This window comes from Drosophila pseudoobscura, chromosome 2, assembly GCF_009870125.1.
Source record: "Drosophila pseudoobscura strain MV-25-SWS-2005 chromosome 2, UCI_Dpse_MV25, whole genome shotgun sequence".
NCBI lineage: Eukaryota > Metazoa > Arthropoda > Insecta > Diptera > Drosophilidae > Drosophila > Drosophila pseudoobscura.
Window position 1 is genome coordinate 9,713,317 of NC_046679.1, and position 27,218 is coordinate 9,740,534.

General features: G+C 45.5%; 2 protein-coding genes across 2 annotated transcripts in view; one reads left to right on the top strand and one right to left on the bottom strand.

Annotated features, from left to right (window-relative positions):
• beat-IIb (beaten path IIb) overlaps positions 1–13,410 on the top strand; it is a 31,221-nt gene extending 17,811 nt beyond the window's left edge. The window contains exons 3-7 of the mRNA XM_001358301.4: positions 6,032–6,246; positions 6,318–6,453; positions 6,722–6,855; positions 12,522–12,843; positions 12,918–13,410. Of these exons, the coding sequence (XP_001358338.4) occupies positions 6,032–6,246; positions 6,318–6,453; positions 6,722–6,855; positions 12,522–12,843; positions 12,918–13,063 (953 nt within the window). The 3' untranslated portion in view covers positions 13,064–13,410. The remainder of the gene's footprint in view (positions 1–6,031; positions 6,247–6,317; positions 6,454–6,721; positions 6,856–12,521; positions 12,844–12,917) is intronic.
• A 502-nt stretch (positions 13,411–13,912) lies between these two features.
• LOC6897110 (ficolin-1-like) lies at positions 13,913–14,885 on the bottom strand. Its single transcript, XM_002137258.3, has 2 exons — positions 14,215–14,885; positions 13,913–14,154 (listed from the first exon to the last, which is right to left on the bottom strand). Exons 1-2 carry the CDS (start codon positions 14,856–14,858, stop codon positions 14,016–14,018), a joined length of 783 nt encoding a protein of 260 aa, XP_002137294.3. The 5' UTR covers positions 14,859–14,885; the 3' UTR covers positions 13,913–14,015.
• Between the last annotated feature and the right edge of the window lie 12,333 nt (positions 14,886–27,218).

Below are 27,218 nucleotides of genomic sequence, written 5' to 3' on the forward strand. Positions count from 1 at the left end.
GGAAATTGATGCTGCTATCAATTATAGGAAACCACAAAAGAAGAGCAGAACGGCAGAAATGAATTCGGTTAGCAAGGAGCCGGGAGCGGGGTACAGATATGGAACCACGGCCAAGAGTAATGGACGGCTGCTGGCCGCTGGCTGAATGGTTGGCTTCGGTTCGGTTTTGGCCTGGCTTTAAAGCCAGCGCTTTGTAATCCACGGAGGCGGTGGGGCAAAAGTGCTGTGCAATGCTAAAATAAACTGAAATCAATTTGGTTAAGCCATCTTCCAGCAGGGCATGGCAAGCCATACCAGACCAGAGCATGGAAGGGGTACACCACCCACTTAACTAATCAGGATAAATAAATATTTATAATTAATTTAAAATATAAACAGCCAACCGAAGCCAGTCGCAATTAATTTTGGCCAGTTGTTGCCAGTGGAGATTGGAGGGGATGCTAATGGGGTGGGACTGGGGGTTGGTGGTTGGGGGTTGGGGGAAAACTTTCATTTTGATAACAAGGCAAACAAGCAAAGTGCTCATCGCCGAAGACTCGGGCATATGAATAAATGAATGAATGCATGAATAAGCAATCAACAATAATGGCCAAAAGCAACGAAAGACGGACAGATACAGATGCAGAGCGAAAGAGAAAGAGAAAGCTGGGAATCGAGAGAAATAGTGGGAAGCGAGATGGCAATATTATGAAAATATATGCACAACGAAAAGGTTAAGGCACGAGAGACGTTCAAGGAATGCCAATGGCAATGGCAACGGCAACGGTCAGCAGCATCCAGCGAAGGAGCAAAAGAGATGGCCAGCTAATGAGTTGGCCAAGTTATCAGGTGTCGATGTTGGGGTGGGCTGGGGTTGGGGTTGGAGTCGGGGTCGGTTTGGCGCCTGGGAAAAGTGCCTCTGGGTCCGCGAGCCGCTGAGGGATGCCTGGATGGAAAGTGCCTGGGCCTGCGCGTGCTTAATGAACTGCAATCAATGGCCAGTGCCAGTCGATAAGAGCCGAAAGGCGACTGATTGTGCGTGCAACATGAGGCAGACCACAGCACACGTACACATGCACACACTGACGTACTCAGACACTCTTCTGGACCGAATGGACGGACAGACAAATTGATAGCGAACGATTTATAGAGCCCTCATGCTGTTGGGTCCAGTTTGGCGCATTAATTACGCACATTTTGTTGAAATTTATTTAAACCAACGGCCCAAACAACGCCCCTTACCACACATATATACCCACAGACAGAGTGAGAGAAAGCGAGAGAGAGAGCGAAAAAGACCCACACCTGATTATAGCTTGCGTGAATTGGTTTTGGGCGTGAAATTGCTTTCAACATTTAATTACAAAAGGTTCGTGTGGTTTATTTTTGGCTCATCAGCCGCACTCAGCCACCGACAACACCCCTGAAACCCACCACGCAACACATCCCCACCCCTTGCTGCACTGCAATTTGTTATCAGAGCCGAAACACGCAACCGACTGACACCCAAACTACGCTACACCTTTGTTGTCTTTGTGTGAGTGTGTTTTTGGGCCAAATTAAAGGGATTAGGCCAAAGGAATCTGTGTGGCAAGTGTTGCGGCTGCTGCACAATTAGCCACACAATCAATTTTATAAAACATCTGGGATTGGGATAATCAACGGCCCCGGGATCGATCCAAGCGAATCATACGGTTCAGTTGGATAGAATACTGATTGAAGCACCTCAAGAAATTTTATCAGAGTTCGAAGCAATCCAGGGGCAGCACATACATGTCTCGTAAACTATAAACGGCAATAATATTGTCAGCAATATTAAACACGACATCAGCCATTGATGCAGGCTTTTGTGTGGCAACTGTGTGATATCAAATATAATTGAATTGATACGAAAACATTCTGGCGGGGCGTCGGCATCCTGAAGCACCAGCCAGGACAACAATGGACACCCACATGGCAGACATTCGTTTTTATGTTTATTGGCAACACGGACACATGCAAATACGAAGAAGCTCAAAAGCTGCAGATAAAGAGGAAGCGAACGATGAAGATGAAGCCCGAGATGGAGCTGGAACTGAAACGGATGGCACATGTCCTCTGACAAGCTTATTGATGACTGTTCGCCCAATGCAAAAATTCCTGTTTTCGCTCGACTTTAATAAAAATGATACGAAAATATAAATATAAATATGGAAGGCAACCAAATGAGCAGAAAAACAGATACAGGACAACACATACAAATATTTCCAAGTAAATACAAGCTTATTTTTGTCCTAGAAATGCAAATAAATCCGACTTTTTCCCTGTCTTTGGGTAATAATGTATGATTTATCATTTTCTTTTCTGCTGAAAGCTGGTCTGCTCTGCTTTTAATCAAATTATAATGCTCCATCATCGGAGAAACAACGAAGAAAACGTCCCTGAATTTTTTGCTATTTTTAGTCGCCATCTTCTCGGATGCTCTGTGCCACTCGATAAACTTTGACTCTGCCCAAATAGGATCTGAGTGCATTAAAATCATCTAAAAATATTTTCGCACACGCAGAAGTTGGAATTAGCAATAAATGTTGACCGAAAATGTTAGTTGAATGGCAAGTTTTCAGAGCGCATAAAAACTATAAAAACTTTTCAGCATTTCAATTCATAATTCAACACATAATTATATCATGCCAGTGCCCAGCTCTCTCTCTCTCTCTCTCTATCTCTATCTTTCACTGTTTTCTGTCCCTGTCTGGCCTGGCCTGGACTGGCCTGGCGAAATATGTCAGCAACTTTTCAAAACTGTAACAGCGCCAATTTGTCTACAAAAACGTTGACCGTAGACCACTCTCAGACTCCTCCTCACTTCGTTCCAGCACTCCACCCACTTCAAATTGTAATTTCAACTCAAATTTTGCTGTTCTAAAATTATGCAAATATATTCTCGCTTTTCTGTATATACATACATACGTTTGTATGTATGTACGTACATGGAATGGTATACTGCTTTTGCTTATGCATTATGCTAAATAATTGCAAGAATTTGTTGTGCCTGTTGTTGGCGCGGAAGTTATTCGATATTGCTGGTCCTTTTTAGCATTTTGTGCGGCAGAAATATTGCGTTAATTATCACAAAAACCCACAATATATTTTACATACATATATCTCTGCCCCAGAGCCATGAGCGACTGTGTGTGTCTGCGGGATCCTGTTTGTCTGTGCAACCGCGCAATTTATATATTTTTTTGTTAATTTTGTTCGTTGAGAGGGCGAGAAAGCGCTTAGGGGTGACTGCGGCAATTGACAGCCGAGCGGAGAAAACAAAACTTGAAAACTAACATAAAATATTTAAGACGCAAACTCGACTTCGTTCGCCTGCCTCCAGCCTCCAGCCTCATGGCTCATCTATCTCGTTCTCTTCCTGCCTGGCGCTGGGAAGTATGCAAGGAATTTTTTTCGCCTTGAAATTATTGCACATCATGCTCCAGAAAGCCGCAACGGGATAAGCAGCTGGCAAGGAGTCGAGGCAGTACCCAATGCAGCAAGAAAAGAGGCAGGAACAGGGCTGAGAGCCAGACAATAAGTTAAATTAGTTTGGTAGCGACGTGGCGTCTGCCACAGTACTCCCGCCTCCTTCCAGGCTCCTGTACTCCTGTTCTCCTGTTCTCCTGCTCCCAGTGTCTGCCGCTCTATATGACAATAAAAATATTACCCATAAATTATCACAAGTGAGTTCATCACATGGCTTGCACTTGCTCCTCCATTGAGTGCCCCCAGAACCGGTCTCGTGTGTCTGTAAAAAGTTCGTCTGCCTCTAGTTTGCCGAGCAGCTGCTCCCCCATCTCACCCACGTCTCCACCCATTGCATTTACCGCGCTCATTTGTAACTAAATCTGTGCGAGCTCAACTCAGTTGCGTGGCTGAAAGTTTATGAGTGTGCGAGTAGCCCCCTACCTACTCCTAGCATACGTTCATACATATGTATGAGTGTGTTAGCCAGCGGCGTAGCTATTGCTGATCCCAGAAAGGGGTACACGGTTACTTGGCAAGCGAAAATATTCCAACAAAGAAGACTTATAATATGTGCTCTAAAGTCATACTGTCCGCAAAAGAATAGACTTTTTAATGGAATCTATAAGGCTCTGGCAGTGCTTTGGACGACATGCATGAAAATATAAAGAGGGATAGTCATCTTGATCAGCTCCTAGAGCTACGCCCGTGGCACTCACTCACATACCCGAGTGTGTTTGTGCAACTGCATATTGTCATAATGGTGAATGCATGATATATTGAATTTTGCAGTCAATAAACGTTTTATGATCACAGCTGCACATATTTCACAATTTTCCTCTCGTTTTTTGCTCGTTTTTTTCATCCTTTGTCGTGGCAAAGTTGCATAAAAGTTGCCAGGGGGCGGTAAACCGTTGAGAGCAATTGCAAAAATTTAAGGTCATTATGGGTTGGGTGGAAGTTGATGTTGGAGTTGCGATGGGATGGCTTTAAATCCGGATAAGCTGCTGGTGCCTTGGTAAGCCTGAATTGATGCTCTCGCTTAGGGCATATCCCTGGCAATCCATCGAAGGGCCATAAAGTTTTTCTTCTTCCGTTTGTTTCTGGCTGCCAGACCAAATCACTGCTCGCAAAAATTCATCATCGCTCTGCTCCCAGCGCCTAGCCGGAACCCCCAGTGGGGGTGCCATATGTGGCATATGTGCCATGTGGAAATCTGCATCAGCCACTCAAACTGCAGGGGCTGCCGTAAACCTAAGCCCGGCCTAATTTCCGAAAGGCAAATGGCCGTAAGGGCCGGGCTTAAGCTACGGCCAGGAGTGCGAAAAAAAATAGTAGGAATAAAATGAAAGAGAACAGAGGAAGAAAACATTGTGGAAGCTGTCGATGAAAATGAAAAAGAAGTAGAAGTAGAAGGAGCAGAAACAGCGCAACAAGCAGCAGTCAAACGGATATTGTTTCTCGAGAGGGTGTGGCAGAGGCGTGGATGTGGGCGTGTGGATGTGGGTGTAGGCATACGATTCCTAGTAGCTGTGACGAAATTGAAGCAGACACGAGGCGCAGACTGCCTTGACAGCATTGATTATGCTGCGTTGCTATCACGATTTCTATTTGAAACCAGGCACATGTGGAAAAACAACACAAGAAAGAGAAAAGGCTGCAGAGAAAGGGAAGGAATCAGAGTGCGGATCGCTTCAGAGGCAGAAGGATTCAGTCAGAGTAAGAGAGCAGAAAAAAAAGGAAGCAAAGAGGTTTACAACTTCTCGTAAGGCGGCTTAAACGATTTGCGAGTTTATGGAAAGCCAAACACACTTTGAACGCAAACACACACATGGAAGTCGTACATCCATATGGCTATGTGTGCGACAATCTGTGTGCCTGGCTGAGAGTGTGAGTATGAGCGTGTGTGGGTGTAAGGGGAGGGGGATAAGCAGAGGGGTCGGGCATATTGTAAAACAAATGGAAAATTGCTTTTTGATGTAGTCAGTCAACTTTGCTCTGCCTGCTGCCATCATCGATGCTGATGCTGATGATGATGGTGTGCTGTGCTGTGCTGCGCTCTGCCCGGTGCTGATGCTTGGTCTGGCTGGGAACTCTTAAGGCTTTAAGCGCCTAAAAGTATGCTACATGTCATTTGCATGTTGCACTTGCCGGGCGGGCCCAACGGATGCAATTCTTAATCCAATGGATTTGTGTGCGAGAACCGAGAAAAGGACGACGAGGACAACGACAACGACAACGACGTAGCATAACGTAACTATGGTGATGCAGCCAGAGATTCAATATTGTTTTACGCTCCTGAACGACTATGCAAATGCGTGTCCATGCTGTGGCCGTCAGGCTGCCGTTTGAGCCGACACCGAAAGCTTTTAAAATAAACAAGGGAACCCCCTTCAGTATGTAGCAATATCGACAGCCTACAGCCAACAGCTACCTGTACTTGAACCCGAACCAGAGCCAGAGCCAGAGCCAGAGCCTGCCCGGGTATCCTTTATGACGCCGCATCAATTTGAATAAATCTCATGGAACGCCCTTCCTTCATCTCCCTCTTGCACTCTTTCAGATGCCGGGCAGGCGACACTGCGCGATGTCAATCTGCTGGTGCAACCGCCTGCGGTGCGGCGCGGCCAGTCGGTGGCTCTGCGGTGCGACTACCAGCTGGACGGAGCGCCACTCTACTCCATCAAGTTCTACCGCGGCCAGATGGAGTTCTACCGCTACACGCCCGGGGAGTATCCGCACACGAAGGTCTTTCAGTACCCCGGCATCAGGGTGGACGTAAGTCAAGTGTGCCGGCCATTGGCCGGCCATTGTGCACCGAAATGAAAATGTTGCTCTTATCCTTGCAGGAGGGCAGCTCAAACGCCACCCTGGTGCTCATACGCAACGTCAGCTTCGGCCTGTCCGGTCAATTCAGCTGCGAGGTGACTGCCGATGCGCCGCTCTACTCCACGGCCACGGCCTATGCCCAGATGCAAGTTGTGGGTGAGTATCCGACAACGACAACGACGACGACGACGACAGAGTTCTGTCTCATTAGCGGCGTTCCAGGGACAGCACAGCATTGACATGACAGCCACAAGCAGTGCTCTAGTGCTCGACAATGGTGCAAAGCTGCTCTGTTGTTCCGCTGGCAGCAATTAAAATCCTGAATAAACACTCTACAGCCAGAACCCTCGTTCCGCTGTCTTGCGTTTCAAAGTAAAGTCAAGTGTACCGTTTAAAGAAGGTCTCTTTCATTTCGTCCTATCAGAGTTCCCGGAGAAGCGACCGCAGCTGTTCACGGAGCACACCCGCTACGAGCCCGGCGATGTGCTGCGCGCCAATTGCAGTACGCCACCTTCGCGGCCGCGGTCCGAGCTCCGCTTCACCATCAACAACGTGCCGGTAAGTGAGGGTCTGCCCCAGCCCCCGGCAATTACGAAGCTCGAGGCTAGAGGCTGGAGGCTGGAGGCCAAACGCTTTACATAATGCCAGCTCAACTGGCAATTAAGACCTCAATTCCATGTATGCACAAGCATTGCATTGATTGCTAATTAATGTTTTGTTGTCTCCACTTTTGGCTCTCCAAATATGAAGGGGAGAGGGAAGGGGGGAGCAAGTTTAGGGATGTGCCTAATTAAACAGCTTTGAACAGCCTAACGGCATCGTAAATCCTATATAATGGCATCTACCACTTGCTGTGCTCGTTCCGGGCACATGTGGCTCCGGTTATAATCTCGGGCGACGTGCCTCACAAAATTTGTTCTTTATTTATGAATATGGTGTAATTTAATCAGAGCCAAGAAACCGAATTAGAAGGGACTCCTCATCTTACCTACTTAATTAAAAGTCGTCTCCCGGCAAGAAGCGGCTCAACCTCAGTCTCAACCTCAAACCCAAGCCCAAACGCAAACGCAAATCCCTTCCAGGCAAATGAAGTCAATAAACCAAAAAGGGTTGCCTCTGCCTGTCTTCTGATTTGATTGTGCGATTTCCCTTCTGTCATTTATCATAAAGATTGAGGGTGAGTGCAGGATGAATGGATGGGGGGAGTGGAGTGGAGCCCAACATGTGACGGCAGAGTCATATGCATATACTCGTGCGATATGGGGGGCTGGAACATCATTACTCATTCGAGAGCGTTTCCATTTCTGCATCAATTCTGCGACTGCCGCTAATCAGTTGCATAAATCAGGAGTAGAATGGCAGTCCCGTCCCGGACATTACGCCCCCGGGTATCATTTTAAAGCAAATCAAGGCGTTCGCCATTTTCCAAATAATCGTAACATTTCTTTGACCGCAGACGCAAACGCAGACCCCGGGCAGTCCTAACCCGAAAGCGTTTTTTTCTGTTATTAATCATAGCCACGACATAAAATAAATTACGTTAAACTTCGGGCAAAAACGAATTTGCCGGACGGGACAATGGACGAGGGGACAACGGACAGAACACAGAAGACAGAGGACAACGGTTTTCAAATGAATTTACGAGATGAACAAATTTTCAGTTGACACGCCCCGAATTCAACTTTCTTGGATTCGCTCTCCTCTGGCCCAGCTAAGAGAAAACTTATTAAACGCTTCATAAATTTTTATATTATGTCTACCCACATCATCAGACATAACGTGCAGCAGGGCGACCTGCTTCGTCCTTCGTCCTTCGTCCTTCGCCCTCTGCCCCGAGTCCGTCTGTTGCTTTGTCTCTCTCTGTCTTTCTCTTATCCTGTCGCTTTATATCTGTCGTCCCGCAATAGTCTACTTTTCGGGGCACACACACATGCTTTCACCGTTCATATGCAGGCCGTTTAACATTTTATCTAGACGCCGCTTGGCGCTTGCCGCCTGGCGCTTGCCGCTTGGCGCTTGTCGCTTTCTTTGAAGCCAGGCCAACTAATGACAAAAGCCGAGACAAAAGTACGCTGCTGTGCGGCGGATCGGGGTTCTTGGGGATTGGGAATGTAGGGTCTCCTCAGTCTGTCTTGTCACATAAAATTTTATATCTACTTTGTTTATGTTGGCCCAGACACAGACAGAAGAGACAGAGCATCGTGTACACCATACAGCATCCATTCTGGCGGCAATGGCCGTGCAATTTAGTTTCATACTCGTACGTATACTCGCATTAGATGCCTTTTTGATATTGAATTATGATCTGGCTTCTGGAGCTGTTCACGCTCTTTAAATTAGATGGAAAGGCCGGGATAATGCTCTATCTCTTCTCCACTGTGGCTGCTGTCACACAAAACAATGCAATAAATAATTCTGGCTGAAAGCATTGACCCAGCACGTGTTGAGTTCGAGGCGAGAATCCAACTCGAGATTAAAGCAACCTCAATGTACCCCCAGCCCAGTCAGGCGGACAGGGAGAGAGCACATGAGAGCATATGTGTGACCCACTGAGACAACGGGTGGCTCACATGGGGATTGGGATGGGGGTGGCGATGGGGATGATGGAAGATGGGGAAGAAAAAACTTTAACGACCAACATAATTTGTTAAAAAGTTTCTGTCATATTAATGGAAAAGTGGCTCAAAATGTGTTGGTCTTCTTGCCTCGTGCTTTTTTGGGTGATTCATGGGAATTAGTTGGGATTAGGGACTGTCGTGGCCAGCAGCAGCACCAGCAGCAGCATTGGGGGTACGATACGGGGGCCATTAGACATTTGGATTTGTGTGGCAATCGATTTTTGATAAATTATTTATTGAGCACAGAAAACTAAGAACATAATTAAAGCTTAGCTTAGCCGAGGCTTTCAATGCTGTTGATTAATGGATGGCCCGTCCTGTCCCACGAAGGGAAATCGATACAACCGAAAACTGAACGAAATAGACGAAACTTTAAAAATCTTCTGCAATTTATGGTCTGTATAAATATTTGTTAATTTTCATATAGTCTTCTCTTTGGGGGAAGCCTGTTCTGTTGAGTTGCATATTTCGTTGCGTTCTGGCAAAGTTTTTCCCTCAATTTGCATAATCCTTTCTTGGCAGAAATTATCAAGTCGATATTAATTGCCAAGGCATCACAACAGACTTGGCCAACAGAGCACAGACCGGCCCAGACCAGACCACACCGAAGATAATGTACGAAAATAACAAAGTTTCTGCAAGCTCGGCACTGGGCCATGCTAATGCTGTTGGAAAACAATTTGCCGGCAAAATGTTTAGGCCAGCAAATGCCAAATGTTCATTTAATTGCCCGCAGGGGTGGTCCGCAGAGGTGGCGGCGGCGGCGGTGATCCCATAAAGGTAAATCACAAGAAATATGAGGGTATTTTCACTTTTGGGTCGCTGCCCCAGCCACATGCTTAATTAAAGCGCTTGGCTTCTTAAGAGTTTCTCGTAAATTACACGGCATTAAATTGGTAGCGGCAAGGGCTACGAAGAAGGCAGCAGGAGGAACCAGATTGGCAGAGGAGGGGGTTGAGGGCGAGGGTGAGGGTGAGGGTGTGGGTGCGGCAGAAGGAAAAGCGAGAGAAAACTGAAAACGACTTTTTATGTCGCTGCGTTTCGGCTTTTCCTGTGCCAGCCAGCATAAAAATAAAAATAAAATTCAAATAAAATAAAATAAAAAGGCTAAGCCAAAAAACGCACAAAACCCGAAACAAAATGTATATGTATGAACGTGTAAGTGTGTGTGTGTGATGCTGTTGTAAAAAGGGTTAAAAGGCGACCAGCGACAGCAAAAACAACAGGGACCGAGCGAGAGGCGAGACGAAGCACAGCAATGAAGCGCTTTTGCTTTTAATGTTGCGTGGTGGGTGTGTGGATGGGGCAAGGTGGGCCCAAAGGTGAAGAGGCAGTGCGAGATATCCTTGAGAGCCCTTTACACTAGCAAAAAACTGATCAAATTTACACATTTTATTGGAAATACAACTAAATTGTTCTGCCAAAAATAGATTAGGAATGTTTGTTGGAAAAACTCTGCTAATCCCCTCCAATAAATTCAATATTATTCAAAAGAACTTATTCTGCATTTAAAATAGAATTTTTAAATGGTGAGATTCATGACTGTCTTCTTTGGCTCCTTTGTTGATGACTCAGCCGAACTGCCTAGACGTTTTTTCCAAGTGTACCCTAACTGACCCAAAAACTGGCAGACCTGTAATATCTTACACCTTTTTTACGGGCAGGGCGCGCAGGCAGGCCAAAATACATGCATAAGTAAATGGAGCTCAAATGAGTTTGTAAGTGGAAATGAAATGCATATTTATTGTATTTAAATTGCCAACGAGTTTTCGCTGGCCTTAGAGCACGGCTCAGGCTGTCATGTGAACTTAGCTGTGAGCGGAAGGCAGGGACGCAGGAGGCTGGTGCTGAGGATGAGTCAACAACAGGACATGCAGTAGAACGGAAATGGCAACACGACCGTTTTCAAAATGGCGTCTGCATTTCCACTGCCAACAGGCAGGGCAACAATGGACGATGCGCCATTTGCGACTAAAAGCATTGCACGGCAGTTTAGAGTTTTCTTTTCGCACTCGGCGGGAAAGATGCGCTAAACGGAAATCGTGGTATGTGTGTGCGAGAGGGAAAGCTTAGCCAAATGAAGCGGAAAGAATGCACAGGAGTGACGCATAAGCGAACTATATATCGTATAACTGTATGTGCGTATAGTACATCTCAACAATCGAGGCGCATGTCGCATGTCAGTGCGGGGGAGGCAGAGATCTTCTGGTGCTGCTGGTGTCATGGCGGAAATGAAATTTTCAGCGCTACCACAGACACGCAGGAAGGCTGTGATGCAAGCATCAAATAAACAGTTTGCATAGCAGCAACAAGAACACGATGCAAACAAACTTCAGATGGACACACACATACGCACACATACGGACACAGGGACTGGGACAGGGACAGGGACACTCTCAAACAAAACGCCGGACACTTGCAGAGGCGAAAAAAACCAACCAGGCGGATGAGTGACTAAGTGTCTCTTGATGTTGTTGTCATTGTCGTTCTGTTGTTGCTGTTTCTGCTACGGTGCAACATTGAAAACTCGTTTTTAAATGGCAAAGCCCAGCAGCAGCAGCAGTAGCAGCAACAACTCTTCCCACAAGCAACAACAAAATATGACATGCCATGTCCGTTCGCTCGCTTTCAGTGTCCGTTTCCTTGGCTAGCATTGCAGTTGCCATTGCCAGCTTCCCTGCCGCCTGCCACTGCCCCTGCGAATGCTCCCTACCACTCGCCAAGTGGCTCTGCTCAGCTGTGCTCTGTCCGGCTCGACTCTGTTTTGCTGGGCCAAGGCTCGCCACTGGCAGCCAGCCATTGCCACAAGTGCAACATGCTCGTAATAACCCCTCCGCACACATACACACCCACTGTGGATGGGGGGACCAGGAGACAGACGACAAATTGCCATTCATATGCAGTCGGACAAAACTCGGAGCGAAACATTACGTTTTATATACACTATCAAAAGGAAGCATAGCTGAGGTCAGATGATAGTACCGTCGAGTGGGACCATTCCCCGCCCACCACCACGTTAATGTTGATCAGATTTATAACCCCATACGATCCAGGCATGCCTTTGTATTCCAATTTTGATCGAGATCGAGAGACATTATCCAATAAATCACATAAAAACGTGGGCAGATAACCCTGTAATTTAAAAACAATTTGGGCCCAATCCCAAATATTTTTGTATGATAGAGAGGGATATTTGAGGCTATAGCTTTTCAGTGGTTCTATTTTAGGTACACTATAATATGCGGACTTTATAGGGTATATTTATTTCGACATACAGTATTCGTACTGTTTTCATGCCCTTTTTCTTTTTTTTGTTATTTTTCCTTGCTGCATGCATGCTGGAACATTATTTTCTGACTTGTGCACGGGGGCGGAAGCGGTAGGGAAAATCAGTTGCAAGTGCAATTGCAGCTGGAAGCACGCCATGAATAATTTAAGGCACATTTTGGGGGAACGGCACCGACGCCGGCACTGGCACCGGCACCGAGCTTCAGGCAGTCTTTGATTAGTATTCAAATGACAAAAAACCAAAACAATATTGTGGACGCTGCGATTGATTTGATTGTCCTCTTTGTACTCTGTCTCTTCCCCCCCTCTCTCCGATAGATACCCACGGAGGAAACGCAGTACATACGAACGATTGACAACTTAATAGCATCCCGGCTCAGTCTGAAGCTGCAGCTGCAGGCGGTGCACTTTGTGGCCGGTATTAATGGCCATGGCAATGGCAATGTGAATGGCAATGGCAATGGCAACGGCAACGGCAATGGGAACTCCAATGGCATAGCGAACGCACTGGTCACCGGCAGCGGGAGTGGGTCTGGCGGAGGCCTCGTACTGCGTTGTACGGCACAAATTGGCGATCTCTATCAGGAGTACAAGGAAATCGAGTTGGGCACACCACAAAAGGATCCGGTGCCGGCAAGAGGTAAGCCACAACTGCAACAGCAGCAGCAACAGCATGTAGCAGCCGTAGAAATTGCATTTTCTTGGCCATTTCAGTGACGCTGTCATCGGGCACGGGACTGCGCAGCTTCTTGGAGGCCTATTTCACAACATCTACGGCGGCTGTCGCCTGGCAAGGGGGCATAACTATCTGGCTCTTATCCACGCTGGCTCTCGTGATTAACTGCAGCCGAAGCAGCTAAATGCAGGTGACATGCAGCCCATGCAGAACATTCGAATTGGCTATGGGTCTGTTCGGGACACGGATGTTGCCCGGATATGGAAAGTGTATAGCCTAAGTGATGGGTGTTATCGATAGCGCGTACGATTAGAGCTCTCGGCCGTGAACCGCATTAATTATCTCTCGTGAATGCCATTTGATTTACACACACACACACACACGTACACACACACTCACACACATCCAGCAGTATGCACGAGTATATGTTCATGCGATTCCTGTTGAGTACACACGCGCATTAAACAATAAAACTGTAAATATTTGCTTTAATGATGTAAACGGATACACGTAAATGAACTCGCACAGACACATAAAAACACACTGAAACACAGACACATACATGTACGACTAATTGTTAATTAATGGATTATTTAATGACGCATAAAATATTGGATAAAGTATTAATGTTTCATTTGCATTTAGCTTCCACACAAGCAAATATCAACTTAAAGTTTAAGCCATGAAAATCGTCGAAACGATTAAAAAACAAATGCAACAACAATTGTAACAAATAAAAATGCCAATGTCAAGACAAACAAAATACATTCAAACCAGAATAAACAAGCATAATTAATCAAATTAGTTTCGCCGCTGACTTTTTTTTGCAACCTTCCAAAGAGTAGGTATTTATATTCTGAGCAAATGTTTGGACTTGGAGCTTAGCCAAGAAACTAGACTAAAGCGGACCCAGTAAATTACAATCGCCTGAATTTTATTTCTACTTGGTAGTAGGCCAATGGAAGCCTATAAGAAGTTTGAAAATAGAGCCCAAACGAAGGGACATGGCATTTACACAACTTTCTATTCCCGATAAAGGTAAGCATTGTGTTTTTATTACTAAATCTTGTAGTCTTTTAATCGTCGTAGGCTTTTTAGGCATAATAAATGTTAGGGTGGTTCTTCCAAACCATACATCAGGTCCTTACACGAATGGGACGCATCATTATTTGTACAAATGTAATTGGTCGGTATTGTTGAAAGTAGGTCCAAGCAATGCATCGATAGCATTTGGTGTGCATCTCCTTTTTCGCGGGATACTTGCCGTTTAGGTTGCTGTAAAGAAATCCGTGTCATATTAACTGATCATCTGAGTTCTGAGCCTCATCGACCAACCTGGTATAGCAGTTGTTGTACCACCAGCCGCCCCAAAAGAGCTTCGAACAGTCATCTTGGCCTCGGCCGTTGTTCTTCCGGTCGTAGGTGGAGAATGGCATGTTCAGGTGGTACAGCATTCCGTTACCCGCCTCGCCCCTGTACTCTCCCAGGGAGCGGATAGTGTAGTTCTTAGTCAGGCCGAAAATGGCAAAGCGATCGTACATAGCATAGGCTCGAGTCCCCTCCGTGTTTTGCATTAGAAAAAAAATCTCCGTGGGCTCCGACATTGTGATGCGAAAGATCTTCTCCAGTCCGTACCAGAACTCGCTTTTTAGATCCCCGAATCCGTTCTGATACTCAACCCAATTCCTCCGAAAGTCCACAGTGTTCTCCCTCCGGCGTTGGATCACCGTCCAGCCACCTCCAAAGAAGCTGGCCACGCACCGCACTGTTGAATTTTTTTTTTGGCCCTTAAAGAAAGTTGTATAGAGGCCATCGTTCTTGGCCATTGTGCAGTCGTCGAGAAATGTCCCATAGTGTTTAACTTTGATGCTGCTGTAATTAGTCACCTCCTCGGGATCAGGCCTGTCTTTTCCATACCTCCGTTGTCTGTTAGCCGCACCTACGCCAAGCAGCAATAGAAGCAACCAGTGGCGCAACATTCTCGATCGGACTGATTGGACATACTAAAGTTGTTGGCTCTGCTCGTTATGGTTCGATTTAAGTATTTCAACGGTAAAATTTATTGAATCAAAGCGTTACTTTTATCATTATGCTCTTGGTGAATTGCTGAAATACCTACCGGCTTTTCATCGGCATTGTTCTTCTTGTCACAGACGTAGAAGGGCATTTTTTGATGGTAGATGCTATTTTCTACAGTGCACACTGCAGTGTGGGTAGTCAACCTCTTCCTGCATGCGACTTAGGTTCGGCAACACAAAGAAAAAAGTAGAATAGCTCCCATATGAAATACAAGTTTTTTTTGGTATTTGTTGCAGCTTTTCAAAATTAAAATTATTACTCAGTTATCTCAAAAGCAATGCACTTTAAATTTAGGGTCCGGGCTGAAAATTCCAGTCAGTCAAGCATTGCCAGTCAGACCTAAGGTTTAAAAGATTTTTTAATTAAAACCATGTACAAATATTTGTCAACATTTCTATTCATTTCCGAAAAGACTAATTTCAGTATTCAGCTGAGCTCTTTAAGATTTAACACCGAGCTCAGCTGCAAGTCGGAGACTTTTTCAATCGATTGTCAAACAGAGCAGCAGCTGCCTCATTTACAACTCAATTTACGACGCGTTTCGCACGCGTTTTTAGCCGCCCCTGCGAGTTGAATGAAAGTACGGGGCATACTTTTAGGCGGGGCTGCTAAATAAACTGCTTGCAGAAGTTGATTGGAGGGGGCCGGTCGGCAAGCAGTGCATATAATGCAATTAAAATCAAATATATACGAGGCAGGCGCCGCGCAGAGTAGTTTTGCACTTTCCGAAAAAGTCATTAAAAGATAAAATCACAAAATCAATTAGCCAGAAACTTTAGCTGACTTTGTTTCTGTCTCTGTCTATGGATGGTCTGGGCCTTCGCTTGGTTTTTGGGGTTGAGATTGGGGCTTGGGCCGAAATTGAAACTGGGACCAGGCCTGGGCGCCATCTAGCCTGACCATAAATTGCAACACTTTTATCGTCATCCCAGGCCCGCCTGCTGTTGTCCTTGTGTCCCGGTGCCGGTGCCGCCTATTTCTGCCTTTGCCTCTGTCTCTGCCTCTGCCTCTGATGGTGGCAGTTGCACAGTTGCACAGTTTCCGATTTCCGTTTCCGCTTTGCGGTGCTCGCCTTGGAGCTGGCGTTGGAGCTGCCACAGTGCTGGAGCTGGCTTTTTATTTGCCGCACACTCGCTCGCCTCGGTGCTTGCATAAGTGGGCAGAAATCAGCTCCTCCACTTGGCCAACAGCGTGGCCTGCTGCTGCTGCTCCTGCTGGTGGCCATGTATTTGGTTTTTTGGCAAACGCATTTTTTCATTACTTTCGACTGGCCCACGGCCAAGTTGTGGCCCCGGCAGGCAATGGCCAAATGGTTGATGGTAGATGGCAAATGCATTTGCTTGTATGTTAACGTGCATCATTCGAGCCTCTGGCGAGCTGCCTCTGCCTCTGCCACTGCCACAGCATAAGCCTCATCCTTTGCCGGAGGTTCGGGGCAGGACAGCAGCCAACCGAGCGAGTTCCGCTCGCATTCTCAGCCACGCCCTCGGGCAATGTACACAACAGAAGAAGCAGCAGCAGAGGCAGAGGCAGAAGCAGCACCAGCATGAAATATTTTTATGCAATTGAAACGAATTGCGAAAAAATGATTTATGCCACAGCATTAAAGCCCAAATTGGTACACTCAAAAGGAAGCAGTTCTGATATATGGTCATACGATATGCTTCATAAGGCAACAGGGATGATAACATTATTAAGCCGGGCCAGACTCTGCTCGTAATGAAGCCAACGCTGCTGCAATGCGAAGGAGGGAGATCCGATTTGGCCATGAATGCCATTTTTCAGAAGCGAAAGAAAGCTCAAGTACTTGAATGGCTTTTGGTAATCGAAATATATAATTTTTGAAGAAGAACACATTCAATTCCCCCAGTAAATTCCCTGAACTTGTAATTACTGCCATAAGAACTTAATTGTAATATTTCCCTTCCTTCCCTTATTTCTGGGAAATACCACTCAGTGTCAGTCACATTCCTGGACAAACGGAGCCTCATTACAGGTCAATTAATTAATTGAAGCCTACCAAAAAATAGCCGAGCTGCTCCACAATACGGCCATAAAATTGAATGGACCATCCTCTGAGCACACTCGTACAGAGAAAGCAGCACAGACAACGGACAGCACAGAATCACATATCCGGGGAAGGGAAGAACGATGGCGAGCCAACAAAATGAATTGCTATAATCACTGAGGCAACAGCAGGAGCCACTCGGCAGACCAGGACTAGGCACTCAAGCTGGGAGAAGATGGAGATGGCGATGGAGATGGCGACGGAGGGAATCCCCATCCACATGCAATGACATATTGTGAAAGGCATTTGATTCGACTGGCGAAGTTCATGGCTCTGACCATGGCAGTGGTCAAGCGGCCATTTGAATTTGACTTTTAATGGCAAATGAATCTCTCCGTTTGCCTCTGATCCGTGCCCACTCCTCGTTTAGAAACTTTTTATGAGTGTGAGTGAAAGTTGTGTCTAAATGCTCCTTCCATTTGTGCATACAATTGCTTCGTTAGAATTTAAAACACGCTCATTTCATTTTAAATGCATAACATACATATGACATATACTCGTAGAGTGATGTGGTCCACAAACGGGGGTTAGGTTAAGCCTCCTAATGGTTGTATGACACAATTTTTGGATTATGTACATATGTATGCCCATAGAAATGGACTTCTAATGCTCGAAGCTATACTTATCCGGATGATTCCATCAGCTAGAACTTTACTAATTCAACTACGCCAGTGCCGGTTCATACATTAGCATAAATTTGGCCAACCATTGTTGTGGGATGAGTCCTGGATCAGGCATAAGGGGCATGTGTCAGGGCCCGATTGATGCCATGAATATTTTATTAACATCGGCACGCTCCACCCTTCGACACCAAATACTAGTAGATCGTAGGGGGGATCGAAGGGGACTCCTGTTTTTTTTTTATATATATAATTCCAAGCCTGAATTGGGCAAATGAGATTTTCGCACGAAATTTGCATTGGATATTGTTGGGGCCAGCTACGTGCAGCCGGCTGACAAATCGTCATTAATAAACCCTCCTAGAAGAGTGACTGGGTGACTGAGTGACTGAATGACTAAAAGTGTGTATGAAGGTGTGCTATTTTTCTGTGGGCGTGGCAACAATGGCGCTTCGTTAGTGCAGCAGAAGCAGAAGCAGGAACGGCAATCAAAATTCAATTTATTTAGGCACACAATTCGATTTTTATATCTCCACGTAATTTTGCTTTGATTTTTCTCCTTTCGGGTTTCTTCTTTTCGCATTTCGCATTTCGCATTTTATGGAATTGAAACTTAATTGCAATTTGCTACACAAAGCAAATATTCAGTGTATGAGCAAACTGGAATGACAGCTAATAAAACTAGCAATTTAATTAATAATTTCGCAAAACTGTAATTACACGGCATAAATTCCGATGCCAAAAATAGCCAACCAGCTAATTATACAACCTAATTTATTTTATTTGGTACCCAAAAAAAAATAGGCAGACAAAGGCCGCTAGAAAGCTTTGCGAAAATATATTATCGCGGCAGGCTAATGTAATATATACTCAAAACACACACCGATTTCATTGTTGTTCTGGAAAAATTAAATGTAATTTAATAAACCGAAATTGCGCATCTATGTATCTTGTTTGCTAGCTTTAGCTTCCAGCGTACTAATTTCTGTGCTGTACTGTGCTGTGCAGTGCTGTACTGCGTGTGTGTTTGCTCTAGTAATTTGCATTTAATTTCGCTTTATGCAAATTTTAAATTATATTCCACAACAACCAACGATTGGGACTCGTGTGTGGAAGCCCATTTAATTAAATAGACATAAATGCGAGTTCAGTGCACAATCGCAATCGCTGGCCATGCAAGTGATAAAACCAGCATCAGTCCCAGGGCCCTCGGCCAGATCCCGCCCAGATGCCGCGGAAGCCGCAGTATTTAAGCGCCGTTTAAGCCCGCTCGACTTGCGGCCCATCATCGACCTGTCAGGGTGCCAGGGGACGGCGACGGTTACGGGGAATGACGATGACGATGACGACGACGATGACAGCCGCAGCGCTGCGCAACAGTAGCATGTAATCAACAGTCGAACAAATGGACAGACTCTCGGGGACAGTCAGATATATATGTATGTACGAGTATGTCAGGACAGGTCTGAGTCATGGAAGTACTCGACCCCAAAGGCCGCAAGCAGAAACAAACACTTTTTGAGCGGCTGTCAACGAATTCAGTTTGCTCTTTCAAGCGAAGAAGCCAAACAAGAAGCCACAAATATCTTTAGGAACTTAATTCAAAATTGAGAATAACAACAATACAAATTATCTTCTTAGGAATATTTTTCCATAATTCGAAATGGGTTTGGAAAAAGGTTGTTTATTTCTGAATATAGTTTAGTTTTAAGATTTTAAGTCCGATGGCATCATCACTCCGCGCAACCAGTTGCATTCCAGAGGATGATCCACCAGCCGCCTCTCTGTGCGGGCACACAGACGGACAAATGTTGGATTTTATTTTCCACTTTGTCATAATTGTGGAAATGGCAGCGTGCCGTGCCTCTGGGCACACGATGTGGAAGGCGAGTGTTGACAGTTAATGCTGGCAAAGCTGTCAAAGGTCGGGACTCCGGAGCTCGAGGTCCGGGCCAGTCGACCACGAAATGCAGCAGCAACCGATGCCCAATGCTGATCCGGAGCGTTTTAAAGTTTTCAATTTACGCACATGCTTACGTTCTGGGGCACCACCATCACGGCGTGCAGCATCACGTAGTGTCGGCAGTTGTCTGCACTCAATGCAAGTGCCACAGTCGGAATGCCTAATTGTGGCATGAGCACATGCAGCAGCCAGCAGCAGCCAGCAGCCCCGCCCACGCATGCAGGTACGTAAGCTCATTACGCATACGCCGTGTGACAACGGAGCAAACAATGCCAGCACGAGGATGAAGACAGAAACATCCAGAGCAGCAGCAGCAGCATAACCACATCATAAACGATGGGACCACAGTCGCACGCATGAATTAAGCATTCCGCAAAAGTAACTGCAGTGCAGCAGCAGCAGCAGCAGCAACTGTAATGCGTGGCAATTGCCAGGGAGTTTTGGCTCGCTGGCAGGCCCGACCAAAACACGTACTCGCCTCGCCATGCACGTCATGACGTGGTCCTGTCCGGGTCTTGGTTCTGCAACCTGCATCAGTCCCTGCCCCTGCCCCTGCCCCAGTCTCTGGCCCTGTCCGGGTCATGTTTGCTTACTGCGTTGGCGGTGTCGGTGGCTAACCTTCAGTTGAAGTTCAACAGCGTCGCAGGTGCAGCTGCAGCTGCCTCTGCTGGATGCTGAATGGTGTCAGCTGAATGCTGGCATCCTTACGATTTATCATGGACAATAAAGCCGAACCACGTATCCACGCAAAGCGCGTGTCGCCGTCTCAGAGGCGATCGATTCATGAGCAAATTTATAAGCGCGAATTCTCCTGGCATGTCTAAGCCAATTGAAATTGCATAGAGCGAGTATTTCTTTGGCAATTCAATTGGCAATTGTCAATGTTATTTTATTTGCGCGCCTTTCCGTTGCCTATAAATTCTATTCTGGTCAGCAGAAGCAGAAACAGAAACTTCTGCAGCAGCCAGCAGCCAGCAGCCAGCGCATGGAGTACGTACATTTTTGATACCTCAAAATGAGCTGCACAAGATGCAGAGGAACAGTGCTTATACTCCCCTCTAACTAATGGGCAGCGCGGCAGGATATACAACAAAAAAAAAGAGCAAGAAACATTCCCCACAAGACTCCCAGGCCGCACTAAATTCAGCCGTAAGGACAGCAGTGGCAGCGGCAACAAGGATAATAACTTCATTTCCGTGCCCGGGCAACGTGTTGTCCTGCACGGCAGTGTATTGTCCTGCCAGTGCTTAGCGTCTCGTAATTGTTTTTTATTTCCTTTTTTACGTCTGGTCTGCCCTGCACTTCTTACCTTAAAAAAACGTGAAATATTCCCGTGCAATTCCGATTTAGTTTTTTGTTAACATTTGTGCAAAATATTAGTGTGCTTTGCACACTTGCTCCGTTGCCTTGTCTTCCCCTCTGTGGTGGACTTCCGTTTTGTTTTGGTTTCTTCCTTTACCAAATTTTATTTACGCATTTTATTCGATTAAAGCCGAACTGCTCTCCCCCAAAATTGCTGGCAAATTTAATTTGACGAGGATATGAAACGGTAGCCTTCGCCTTCCAGTTGAAAGCAAACCAATGAGGTAACCGATGCTTTGTGGCCCAAGGCACAAAGGGATTTCCTTTACAATTTTTCAATGAATTTAAACAAAACTTTGGGCAGAATACTTCATAGTTGTAGTGTCTTGGGCTTACCTGGGAGATAATTTGAGTAGAAATCCGAACCAATCCGTTTCTAGCTGGTTCTCTGATGGATGCAAAAATTATTCAAATAATTTCAGGGGCTTATGCATATTTTCCAAACCTAATATTTCCATTTTCACTCCAGGCATCTACGATTATATGGGAAAATACTTGTTCCTACGGTTGTAGATGCTGCGTTCGGAGAGCAAATTATGCGAACAACTTTACGGAAGACCTTACAAATTATTTCTGCATTCAATTAAGCGAATCTTTAGAAATTCATGCTAAATTCTTGAGATTATGTAAATAAGAAACTCTACAAGAGCACACATACTTGTAAGCACATGCCTGCGAGGATGTGGATGCGGATGTGGGGTCTGGGCGAGAGAGCACTTGAGCAAATTAACAAAATTTCAATCACACTTCATTAGCAGAGAGAAATTTGAATGGCGGTTGGCTGCATAGGGGGAGATCCAAACAGAACTACAATGGTGGCAGAAGAGGCACAGTTGATGGTGGGATGGCTTCTGGGACGACGTGTGTCACAGCGCACCGCACATTTAGCAAATGAAATATTTCAAGTGCGTTGCGGTAGAACCGAAGACCGGATGCGGCCGAAACCGTTGATGGTGATGCGGAGAATTAGCATTTAAGCTGATGAATACTTAAGCAAACATCCGAGTATGCCCTGGCAAACAAAAAACTGTTATTTAACTGCTGATTCTTGAATTAACCTTATTTGGATCCTCTGTGCTTCCACCCCCTTTTTAATTACTTGCAACAGATGCAGACGGCCAAATATTTCCCCAAGACTTGAGCAGTGTTTGGCCAGCCAGGGAGCTATATAAATATTATAGGATGCGGTGAACAGATAAAAACCTCATTCATAGCTGCATAAATTAAGATTTTTTTGGAACGAGAGGTGCATAAAACACTAAATGCTCTTAAAAATATTGTGCGGTTGCCTGGCCCCGACGATGCTCTACTCCCATACCATACCGTCCCGTCCCATTGACGGCTGTCAGGAAGCGATGGCGGACGTGGCAGGCGGTGGGGCAGATGCCGCAGGTTGCGGATGTGTGTGCCACGACTCCACATATTGCCCATGGCGCCACTAAAATATTATTTCATGGAATTTGCTTAAGGATGCAGCGGCGGCAGCGGCAGCCAAAAAGTTTGCTTATCCTTGAAAGTTTATTTTGTGCCGGAAATAAACAAAATTGCGCTCGTTTGGATCCAACGAGCCGCACCACCCCATTCCACAGAAACCAAGCTCACATGTGGGGTGCGCTGCTGCAAATGCATCATCATAATAAGTGGTTACCCGAGAAGAGGGTGGCGTGGCACAGCAAACAGGTGTGGTGTGGTGTGACCGACTTGCTTTATTGGCCGCTTCAAGTCTTTAAGGAAATGTGTACGACATCTCGAAGTACGAGTACGAGTGCGAGTAGCCTTGGCAGGAGCACCTTAGCATCTGCAGAGGGACTCTTCACTGGGGAGCGCCGGCGGCGACTGTTCGTCAGGCCAACTAAAATAAATACACAACGTTGTAATTTAGAAGAATATTTGCACAGCAATTATTTTCATAGCAGCGGCAACAAGGCCAAAAACAAAAGTGAATTGTTGGCCAGAGCCAGAGCGTCGAGGAGCAGGACAGGACCCGACCCAGTCTGGGACAGAGGCCATTACGAAAACATTTAATTGTTATTTTTACCAAATGAATGGCAAACGGCCCGCAGCACACGACACAAATTGCGGTGTGCTCATTACGACAATGTGCGCTGAAGATGAGATGGGGTTGGGGTTGGGGTTGGGTTTGGGTCTGTCGCTGTCGGTGGAACTTGGGGTCACATGCAGAGGGAGCTGCAGCTGGGACAGATAGACCACAAACGTTAACGCATCTGCCATCTTTCATGCTTGGCCTGACCCCGAGCCGGCTCTCCCACACCCACGGCCCACTTCTGCTGGCACTCTTCCTGCTTCTGCTTCTGCTACTGCTACTGCTACCGCTTCTTCTGCTGCTGCTGCATGACAAAGCTGCATTGTTGAGTCGACCTGCGGCTGTGTGGAACGCATTCAGGCGAGCTGGCCGAGAGGAGCACTCCATTGCGTGTGCCTAGAACATATTTTTTCCACTAATTAAAATAAACAAAATGCCAGAAACCCGCAACTGGCCAGCACTGGCAGCCAGGTACGCAATCCCATCCCTGCTTCGGAACAGGAAAGTCAGTTTGCGGCTGGTTGTTGGATGAGGAAAGTGGCACAAGGTTGAGCTTCAACCACACCGAGCAGCAAACGGTAAATAGCGGATAGAAGTGACCTGCCCAGGTCTGGCATTGACACGCTCTGATGCAGATCATACCCCGGGGCCCAACCTATGCGGTTACCAATTTGCTGGACCCAGTACCCAGTACACTGAACTCTGGCAAAAGTTTCCCTTTTAACAATTATCAACAATCAGCCGGAGACCTTTCAAATACCCCCTGGGCTTAATTCCCTTTAATTATCGTATACGCAACTTGGAAAACTGATTGAAAAGAAGAGGCAGCAGCAGAAGCTACAAGAAAGCTCTACACTGCACTGCACTGCACTGTAGGGAAGTGTTTGGGACACACACAACACAACGCAACACAACGGAACACAACACAACACTTTCATTACAATTTTACATAATAATTTTAATAACAACTTTTTAATTGCTTATTCATGTACCGCTAAGGAAAACTGCTGCCGGACAGGACAGGACAGGGCAGCGTAGCTCAGCTCAGCTCAGCTCTGTTCCCAAGGCTCAGCACTTCAGCCATGACCCACCGAACCACCCGACCACCCGACCACCCCAACCCCCGACCATCAACATAGCTCCTCCTGACAACGTCCGATCTTCGCTCAGGCAGCGGCAGCTTTGCTCTTGCAGCATAAACTTTTGCTTTTTAAATGTTTCTTTATTAGTTGCTGTAATTGTTTTTTGTTTCCTTCAGAGTGGTCTTGGAACAGTGAACACGGATTCAACAGAACTCTGAAGCGGTGGCTGCGGTTCGTTGTTGTTGTTGTGGCTGTTGTTTCTTCATCAAAGAAATCGAGACTCGAGTCCTCAGAGCTCAGTTCCCAGCTCCCAGTTCTCACTCCTCAGTCTGGTGCTGAAAGTTTACGCGAAATGCAGCTGCAACAAAGTTGGCAAGAAATAGCTGAGAACATTTTTGGATCTTTTATTTTACTTTCTAATTTTTTTTGCATTTTGTTTTTGTAGTAAGCGTTGCTTTTGTTTTTGTCTCTCGCAGGAACACCGGAAATGCTCCAATTTTGCGCCGGACCAGTGCGGAAATGCTTGCCAGCAAAAACGTGGGCGCAAAAAGGTTCTTCTTGCTATACATATTTATATATTTATTTGTACAGCCAAAAATTCGAATATATTTCCACTAAATTTGTGGTGGTGGCGTTATATAGTCGAATTTCCCTAAGTTGCGCACTTACTGCAAAAGGGAATATCTTTCAATGGGTTTCATTCCATATTTGAAGCCGGAAATTAATCAATTTAAGCGTTCACGACACGACTTGACATGCCGAAGAAAAACAGGTGCCCGGAACATTGACAGCAGCTGCATTTCACGACGGTGTAAACAAGTTCCGATAGGGCTCTTTTACAACCCTAACGGCAAGCAGAGTTGTACTCTTCGATTACTGTCATGGCGACGGTCATTCAAAGCTCGCAAGGCAGAAAAATAACGCCGTTTTGTGTCTTTGAAAACTATCAGCAAAAAACTACACAAACGTTCATATAAGGATGCAAACTGAAAACAAGCAAGCCGTACCAAACTAAATACAAATAATAAAGACAAAACGAAAAATTATATGGAACCAAAAATGACTGCCGCTGATGGAGAAATATATTTATATATATGCAATGGTATTATTCTGATTTTTGAACAATATAGTTTGATTTAAATCTAAAGCTAATTATTTTATGAAACTTTAATTATACATAACATACGAGTATAGCCTATAAAAATAATTTTGTATTCCATTTTCAAATACATTCATTGTATAACAGAAAAGGATTACGCTTCCCAGTGACTAGGAGATTCATGGGGATTTAGTATTTTGTGGCTGCTGTTTGTTTGACCTGGAGAATTTCGACTGTATTCGGCTGGTATTTATGTGTAATCGTATTGTAGCAAAACACCAGAAGTTGCAACTGGCCAGAAGTTTCTCCTGCGCAAAACTTTCTAGAGCCAAAAAAAAACATTCCAAGCCTGAATACAGACGCAAAATAAATAGAAAATACAGAATTCTAAAAAGCAACGAAAATACATACATATAAATAAGTGTACACAACTATACTTACATACATACATACATTTTTGAATCACAGCAAAATTAAAGAAAAGCATTTCGGCGACACAACATTTTATTCAGGCAGGAGTAACTTTTCGTCGAGGAAGCAGGAAGAGCGGTAAGTGCAGGGACTTAGATTTAACAGCTCAAGTGTTGGCTGTGCATGTGTTCTGGGAATTCGCTCAATCAACATTAACATGTTTGTCGAAGCAAGAATTGCAATTTATTTTCTCTACCAAAACTTTATTCTCTTTAAGTAAAAGGAGAACTTCGAGAGAATGGTGTGCGTGCATCATGCAGCGTTGTCCATGAGCCAACGTGGCGTATACGCAATCCCCAGTCCACAATTCAACGACTAGCTGATAACAGTTTAGCCCCAGTTAATTGCCACAAGCAAACAAGAGAACAACGAGCGAGCCACAACAACAGTAGCAGAAGACAAAGCAACGTGAGCTAGATGGGGTTAGGAGGTGGTGGGGTTGGGGGTCGCACAATCGCATATCTATGTATGTATTAACACATTGTGGGATCAGGTGATGGACGATGGCCATGATGTTGACATGTGTAAGTAAACTGGAGCACACAAATCGATGGCCAAGTGCACAGGCAGTGGGCAGAAACTCGACACATGCCACCAGTGGCAGCATCGGGCATTGACAGTAGCAGTGGAAGCGGTAGGGCAGCAGCAGCTCATTAGATTAATGACTCTGGTAATAGATTAGCGCGCATCGAAGCCGACAGTGGACGGACGACGAAGGATGGAGGATGGAGGACGGAGGCGACTGGCGACTTTGTCGTTGCCGTCACTATGTCTAAGCTGGCAACCAAACAGCAGCACGTAATTAGTGCCATAGGTCGTGAGTTGGACCGTGGACTGGGAACCGGGAACCGGGAACGAGATGGAGACCCAAGCAGACTGGACAACAAGCAAAAGCAGACTGCTCCCACCAAAAACAACAAGTAATGACAATTTGTTATAATATTTGATGAAACTAAATGACGTTAAATGCACATTTAATTAAGCATTTTAAATTTAAGCAGACAGCGGCCTTAAATTGCTCTTTAATGGGGTTTCCGCACAAAAACCAACTTATTCTCTGACCAATTCGCCTTGCCAATGTTCTTTATAATATCAGTGATAAGTTAAGCATCTTTGGCGTTCCGCTCCCCTTTGCGACAGCGTTCGTTGCATTTCAATTAGCCCCGCCGCTGCCGCTGCCTCTGCCTCTACGTCCGCCAAGAGTTGGGCCAGAGAAACCTTAACAGTTAAATATGTAAGTATATAAAACACAATTGTGATACTGTATGTTTAATGCTCTGCTTTTGCTTGTTTTAAAGGCTAATTTGAATAAATGCCAAAAGAGGAGAGGTTGTAAGGGAAAATACAAGATTTTTGAATGCCCTTCTTTAATGCAGGAATACGTATTATTCATTTAAAAATACCTGCATTTCTTATGCAGGATCTAGTATAGAATCGAAGAATATAAATTCTTTATTTGCAATGATAGCACTTAGAACATGCTCCTTTTCTAAATCCATAGACCCTCCTCGACAAGGGTATTTAAAATGACTAAAAAGAAACATTTGTAAC